The sequence below is a fragment of the Etheostoma cragini genome, chromosome 19, assembly GCF_013103735.1.
Source record: "Etheostoma cragini isolate CJK2018 chromosome 19, CSU_Ecrag_1.0, whole genome shotgun sequence".
Lineage (NCBI taxonomy): Eukaryota > Metazoa > Chordata > Actinopteri > Perciformes > Percidae > Etheostoma > Etheostoma cragini.
The window spans coordinates 1,394,587-1,402,634 of NC_048425.1; the positions used below are offsets into that span (position 1 = coordinate 1,394,587).

Here is an 8,048-nt window from a genome sequence, read left to right on the forward strand (position 1 = left end):
GCTGTTAGTAAATCCCCTACAAACATTAAACATTTGTTTCTCCTAAATAATAAATAAATAAATAGGCTGTTCTGAGATGATTAAAACATGTTTTAATCATCTCAGAACAGAGATGATTACAAGTCTGTAAGAATTAAACAGAGAGGAAGTTCTGATATGATTGTTCAGGCTTTCTTTCTTGTTTATTTATGTATCATTATTATTATTATTATTATTTTTTTTTTTCAACATATAGGGTCCAGGGGACTCCAGGTGAAAAACAGCCTTTTGTCTTATTCTGGCATCTTAACTCATGTATAAGATTAGATTAGATTAGATTAGATTAGATTTTATTCATCCCACAGCGGGGAAATTCTCTTGTTACAGCAGCATTTTCTACAATAAAAACAAACAAACAAACAAGGCAAACAACAGGCAATCATGTGTTTTATAACTTTGCACCGTCTCCTTAAATGACGTGAAGCAGACAGACACAGACACCCTAACTGTCTTTATCAATGGTATCATTCATTAACACGAGGCAGGCGTCAGTTGACTCTTACTTCCTGTTTCCAACGGTCATTCAGGCTTGTTCCTACAACACTGTAGAAGGAGAGCAGTGGAGGCTGTGTGACAATCTTGTAAGTAGTAATTTATAATTTATATGTTGAACTTTACCATATTTAATCGCTGTGCATAGTGTGAGTGTTTCAGTGTGTTTGTCTGATATCGCTGTGCAGTTAACAGAACTAACACATTTCTCTGATCCCTCATTTATTTATTGGCTGAACGTTGTTTTTCACCCTCCTGTTGTCCTCGGGTCAGATTAACCCATTCACAAAAACTTTCTAAATCAGAACTATGACAAAAGACTGTAAAAAAAATTAGAAATGTTGGGAAAAAAAACTACAAAAAACATTATTATTATTTTTTAAGTGCTGAAAAAGCGAAAAATTGACAAAAAAACCATCAAAAAAATTTATTGGAAAAAGTGACTAAAAATTTAGTAAAAAGTTTAAAAAAAGTCAAGTGACCAAAAAATTGGAATAAAAGTGACAAAAAACATCTAGAAAAGTGGAGAAAAAGAACTGCAAAATGTGGAAATTTCAACCCAGAAAAACACAAAGTTGCAGGTTGATGGGAAGAAAACATGATGGTTAAAGAATTTGACTCCAGCTCACATTAAAACTAAAGTCCAGACATACAGAAGACAAACTATAATTCAGACATGAAGAAGAAGAAGAAGAAGAAGAAGAATCTGAAAACTGAATGAGGAGCAAAGTGACAAAAAGAGGATTCAGAAAAAAACTGATCACAAAGGAATGACTTTATCAGAAATAAAGCCAATAAACAAGAACGGGCCGTTCTCAAACCTTACAAACTTATAAGAAAACCCTCAGGGCTGTAGTCAAGACCACCTTATCGAGTCCAAGACCGAGTCCAAAGACCTTTGAGTCCGAAAATTGATTCCACCCAACGCTCTTTGCCAAGTAAAATCTCTACTTTCATTAATTTTGGGTCTTATTCAATTTTATAGCATTGTAAAACAAATGGAAGTGTTTTTTAAATAGTATTGAGTAAAAGTTGACATATTCCAGTCTGTGATTATCATCAACATCCATTCCTTTAATTTTAGTCTCAATAATTCCTAATTTCTGCTTTTTTAACTCAAACATTAGGTATAATTTCCTATAAATGAGGTTTATTGACCATAAATTCCAAAATAACTGCAGAACTAAAGTTATTAAGTCAGTGTTACGTTGTGTTGAAAATGTAAAAAAAAAGCGTCAAAAGTGTTGAAAAAAGGGACAAAAACGTAAGAAAAAGTTAAAAACATTGATAAAAAGCGTCAACATAAGTGATGATTTTCAACGTTGACGGGAAGACAACACAAGGGTTAACTAAACAAAATAGAGTGATAACACGCTGCAGTTTTTCCTTTACTGACATCTTGAAGGTTTTTTTCTTGCAGTAGTGTTTAAGCTGCAGCAGGAGACATGGCGGAGAAGAGGATGACGAGGAAGCGGTCCACGTCCTGGCCCTCTCCTTTAACGTCTGACACGCCCCCCCGCTCCAGCAGTGGGACCAGGTAACGAGCCCACCAGCCGGTCGTTAATAACCATATGATGTATTTATAGAGAGAAAAACACCCCGTAGAAAGTGTTGAAGTGCAGTAGGACCTGTCGTCCTACAAAATGCTTAAAAACATATATATTAGATAGATTAGACGTTCTATCTACGTTCTGCAACTTATTAATTATATTTACAATACTTTATATATACACAAGTACAAATATTTTCTCTCTTTTTAGGCCAAAGTCCAGCGCTCCTAGTGTTTCTCTGGGTGAACGATCCATGGGCGACCCGCTCTACTTTGGTGTAGATGAGCCAAAACGGTAATCCTAACATTTGTGCACTAATGAACACAGTTGTATGTCATAGATGTGTTTTTTGTTGCTGAATAAGTTAACAAAGTAAAAATATTTCTCTCTTTTTAGGTCCCACTCGAGTGAGGTCGCTGCTCCCAGTGTTGTCTCTTTTAAGAGTGAACGATCCATGGGCCAGCCGATCAACTTTGCTGTTAAAAAGAAACAAAGGTAATTTAATGTAATATATTCTGTAAAGAAAATATCTTGCATCTTAAAGCATATTAAGGTTAGTTACTTAAAGTTTCATAAAGAGATGAAACCCTTTCTGACGGCAGTGTTTAACCAAGTATCGCCCTGACTGACTGTTGATCCCCTACAGCAAGCTGACAGAGCCGTCCAGCTGTCCCATGTGTTTGGAGGTTGTGAAGGATCCAGAGCGTTTGACCTGTGGACATTGCCAATCATCATGCCAACAGTGTTTAGGCTCAGACGAACCCTGTGCAAAATGTGGAAATAAACTCAGAAAAGATCCCAGACACCAGAAAGATACTGAGGAAGACAAGAGTAAGTTTAAATACTTATATATTAAGGGTGTCACAATATCGATTTGAAATCAAGTTTTCAATTTCAAAATCAAAAGCAGAGTCAGCGATTCCTCGGGTATTTTTTTCTCTGTATCCACACCGTCTATGTCCGCATGTCCGAAGAAAACAAATAAGACTACACCGGCTACTAGTATGCAGCTAAAGACACAGGGTAACTTTAGCTTAGCGCTAGCTTGCAGCTGCTCTTTTCCAACTTCCATGACCACTGATAACGGTGAAACAGAACTGACAAATCTCCTTTCTTCCCTAAAGTCAACGTGTGAAAACACTGCATCTTCCCAGTTAGTGAGTTATGGAAACAACAAATCTAAAGCATGTGGGCTCCAACTGGACTCCATGTTGCATTCATGTGCACCTCGTTAAATTAATGATGCGTTTAATTTGATCCTTGAAAATCCAGAGAAACTTAAACTGCAAAGTACCCTTCCGCCACCTAGTGGGTCTTATTGAGGTGTCGCTCCTGCTGGAAAAGTTTTTTAAATCAAACATTTTAATCGAATCTTGGAATCGTAACACTCATATTTTCCACATACTACTACCACTATTACTACTACTTCAGCTAATGTAATATATTGATACTGTACTTCATCATCAGTTTATAATTTTGTTGTTTCAGAGGCCGGTCGTCTATTGAATGCAAAGAAGAATCTTAAAAAAGACACAGAGAATAAATTTACTTGGACGTCTGAAGGTTTTGGTGACCAAAAGAACGACCTGAACAGCATCTACACGACACTCTTCCTCAACCCTGGAGGGAGTGAAGGGACACATGAAGAACAATCCTTCAGACATTTCAAACGTACATTGGAAAAACAACTATCTACAGAAAAATGTATCCACATAAAGGACATCTTCAAACAGTCATCTGGACTAAAGAAACCACCCAGAACCGTCCTGACGAAGGGCGTTGCAGGAATAGGAAAATCATTTTCCGTGCAGAAATTCATTCTGAACTGGGCCAAGGAGGAAGCTAACCAGGACGTTGATTTTGTTTTCCATCTTGCTTTCCGCGAGCTGAATCTGAGTACAGAAAACAAAAGCTTGCTTGGGCTCCTGACAGAGTATCACCCTGCAATCCATGAACTGAAAGATCAAGAAGATTTCATCCAAGCCAGGGTCGTCGTGATCTTGGACGGCCTGGATGAAAGCAGACTTCCACTGGACTTTGAGAACAAGCCGGTAACATCTGTCAGTGAAGTAACATCTGTGGGTAATCTCCTAGCGAACCTCATCCAGGGAAACCTTCTTCCCGATGCTCGCCTCTGGATAACATCACGTCCAGCAGCAGCCAATCAGATCCCTGCAGAGTTTGTTGACATGGTGACAGAGATAAGAGGGTTCAGTGACCCACAAAAAGAAGAATACTTCAGGAGGAGATTCAGTCGTGATTTGGGCCTTGCTGACAGGATCATTTCACACATTCACTCTTCACAGAGTCTCGACGTCATGTGCCAGATCCCGATCTTCTGCTGGATTTCAGCCGTATTATTTGAGGAGATCTTTGGGGGAGGTGAGAAAGCTGAAACCCCCCAAACTCTCACAGAGATGATGGCACATTTCCTGTTTGCCCAGACAAAACGCAGAAGCAGAAAATATGGCGAGAAGACTGAGAAAAACCAAGAGAGACTTCTGAAGACACACAAGGATTTTCTTCTAAAACTCGGCAAGCTCGCATTTGTTCAGCTGCAGAAGAACAACCTCATCTTCTACAATGAAGACCTGGGAGACTGTGGCGTTGACACACAAGAGGCATCCATCTACTCTGGATTTTGCAGCGCAGTTCTTAGGGAAGAAGAAGTCTTTTCCCAGAAAAAGATCTTCTTCTTTGTGCACCTGACCATACAGGAGTTCTTTGCAGCTCTTTTTGTCTATGACTGTTTCACAAACCAGAATACAAAAGAGTTCGGCAACTTCCTCGACCTGAAGGACAAAGAACATACCTTACTTGATCTTCTGAAGATGACCGTTGACAAAGTGTTGGAGAAAAAGAACGGCCACCTGGACTTCTTCTTGCAATTCCTCCTTGGCCTCATGGTTGAACCCAACCGGAGAGTCCTTCAGGGTCTGCTGACATCGCTGGACCCAAGCCAAGATACAGACAAGAAGATCTTGACTCACCTCAAAGCCATCCGAAGAAAGGCCCTGTCTCCAGACAGCTGCATCAACCTCTTCCAGACCATGGTCGAGATGAGAGACCACAAAGTCAAAGATGAGATTCAGGAATATCTCAACCTGTCAGAGCGTTCAAAACCAGAGCTGAATCCACTGCACTGCTCTGCGCTGGCCTACACGCTGCAGGTATCAAAAGATGATCTGGATGTGTTGGACCTGAAGAGTTACAACACATCAGATGAAGGCCGAAGGAGGCTGATACCAGCTGTGAGGACCAGCAGAAAGGCCATGTAAGTTTACCTTCTATGTAACATGAAACATAAGCTTTTTGTACCTTTATCTTTATCACATTATAACCGTATTATCCACTCCTAGCCTGGCAGATTGCAACGTGACTGAAGAATGGGTCGAACATCTGGCTTTTGGTCTCAAGTTCCCCTACTCAGCTCTGAGAGATCTGGATCTGAGCAACAATGACCTTAAAGATTCAGGAGTAAAGCTGTTCTGTGTTGGACTTTCAAGTCTATGCTGCAGACTGAAGACACTGAGGTATTACCCTTAAAAAAGAACAATCTAGACATGTCCCTAATGAGTAAAAGTAAAATCATTGAAAAAGCGTTTTTTCAACAACTCAAACATTTCTTATCACTAAACAACCGTTTTGATACCTTTCAGTTGGATTTCTGACCACACCACAGCACTGAGACGGCTGTTGTCACAGTCTTTAATGACATCCACCTTAACACAGATATTGGTAAAACTGCAGTCTTAGTATTACTTGATCTCAGTGCTGCATTTGACACGGTCGACCACGACATATTAGTAGACCGATTGGACAACTGGGTTGGCATTTCTGGCTCAGTACTAAACTGGTTTGTACCTTACTTAAAGAATAGGGATTACTTTGTGTCAATAGGTAATTATACATGTGAGCATACAAATATTACGTGTGGAGTTCCCCAAGGCTCCATTCTGGGGCCTCTTCTGTTTAACATCTACATGCTTCCACAGGCTCAGATTATAGAAAACAACAAAATAAGTTACCATGGTTATGCGGACGACAGACAAATTTACATAAGCTTATTTCCAGGGGACTATGGTCCAATACAAAAACTGACTAAGTGCAACAAACAAATTAACAATAGCGGGCTGGTGGATTTCTGGGGTTGGACGTCTACATAGCAAAGTTCCTTCTTTGCACAGTCTCCTGCCTCAGTACTTCCATCATCAAAACTCCTTTTTCTCCACTCTGTAAACTACACCCTGTGTTTTCTCAGTCTGTCAGGTTGTCAGGTCACAGAGGAAGGCTGTGGTTATCTGGCCTCGGCTCTGAAGTCCAACCCTTCCCATCTGACAGAGCTGGACCTGAGCCACAACAATCCAGGAGAATCAGGAGAGAAGCTGCTCTCTGAGCTGAAGAACGATCCACAAAACAAGCTCACCGAACTCAAGTAAGTACAATACCAGACTATACCATATACCGTACTCCGTCTTAGTCTTGCTAACGTGATATCTAAGGAACTCCTGGGGGGTATTCAAATTACTTGGCCAGTTTTGTTGCAGTCAACATTGATCCACACATTTTTCACTCCTCCTTACTGTACACTCCACTCAACACTGATGGCAACACTTAGCACACCTCACGTTTTTTGAGAATAGTTATCTTGTTTATGAAATGTTCATTGGCACTTTAATCTGGTCACCCCGTTTGTCCCCTATTGATCGTCTGGTTTGTGACACTGCCACGTCATAATGCTCTACAAAAACTCTTCTCCAGACATTATTCAACACCATAATTTAGGAACAGAAGGGGAGACATTTGGTCTTTGGTATTTGATACAGAATTGGTTATTTATCTTATTTGGTTGGATACAGAATTGGTTACTTATCTTGGGTGCACACCTGGACATTTTGATGAAAAACTCTTGGTTAAATGCTTGTTCTTTATCTGATCCTGAATTTTCTTCACAGTGTTGGACATGGTGGAAGTCACCGGATGAAACGGGGATTCAAGAAATGTAAGTAGCAATGTAAATCCTGGACATTCGTTTCAATGAATTGGTGACTTTTTGCATTTGTAAAACGGGAATATTGACAATTCTTCCTGGAGGAAAGGCAACTTTTTCTAACTTTAGTGGTGCCCATCTATATAATTACAGTCTATGCTCCTGAAATAAAGGGTTTCTTTACTTCCAGATGCCTGTGTTCTCACTTTGGACCCCAACACAGCCCACAAGAACCTCCTCCTCTCTGACGGGAACAGAAAGGTGGCCTGGGTGAAGGATGAGCAGCCATATCCCCCTCATCCGGAAAGGTTTGATCTCTGCCAGCAGGTGCTGTGTGAACAGGGTCTAGATGAGCGCTGCTACTGGGAGGTCGAGGTGGTGGAGCCCTTCAACATCGGGTTAACGTACAAAAGCATTGGCAGGAAAGGGGATGTGAACGATTGCAAGCTAGGGCCCAACGACAAGTCTTGGTGTCTGATATTCTCTGATAAAGGTTGTTTTATTCAGCACAGCAGCGACAGAGTCAATGTTTCTTCCTTTTGCTCACGCTCCAGTCGGGTGGGGGTGTATCTGGATTGGCCGGCTGGCACTCTGTCCTTCTACAGAGTCTCCTCTGACAGTCGGACCCACCTCCATACCTTCAAAGAAACGTTCAACGAGCCCCTCTATGCCGCTGTTGGACTTCACACTCATTCCTCTGCATTATTTGTCGTCTAACTAAACTTTAACTGCAATCACACGAGCAACCAAAATATGTAGATTTCCACGTGGATGGTTGAGACCTGTCCCATACAACCAAGAGACTAGCGCTCTCCAACTGGTTGTTCAGCCCTGTATATCAGTGATCTTGCAACCATGGTGAAGATTCTCAGTGTTGCTGCTCTTTCCCCTACATCTGATCTTTATCAACACTATCGACAGTAACGCAGCTCAATGTAACCGTTAATAAACCTGCACCTTGCAACTAAACCTTATAT

General features: G+C 40.8%; 1 protein-coding gene across 1 annotated transcript in view; it reads left to right on the top strand.

The window, feature by feature from the left end:
* LOC117962044 (NLR family CARD domain-containing protein 3-like) overlaps positions 1-8,048 on the top strand; it is a 9,159-nt gene extending 1,111 nt beyond the window's left edge. Inside the window, exons 2-10 of the mRNA XM_034901085.1 lie at positions 1,952-2,068; positions 2,292-2,375; positions 2,478-2,576; positions 2,728-2,912; positions 3,570-5,355; positions 5,441-5,614; positions 6,343-6,516; positions 7,037-7,083; positions 7,262-8,048. Coding sequence (XP_034756976.1) covers positions 1,977-2,068; positions 2,292-2,375; positions 2,478-2,576; positions 2,728-2,912; positions 3,570-5,355; positions 5,441-5,614; positions 6,343-6,516; positions 7,037-7,083; positions 7,262-7,788 — 3,168 coding nt within the window. The 5' untranslated portion in view covers positions 1,952-1,976 and the 3' untranslated portion in view covers positions 7,789-8,048. The remainder of the gene's footprint in view (positions 1-1,951; positions 2,069-2,291; positions 2,376-2,477; positions 2,577-2,727; positions 2,913-3,569; positions 5,356-5,440; positions 5,615-6,342; positions 6,517-7,036; positions 7,084-7,261) is intronic.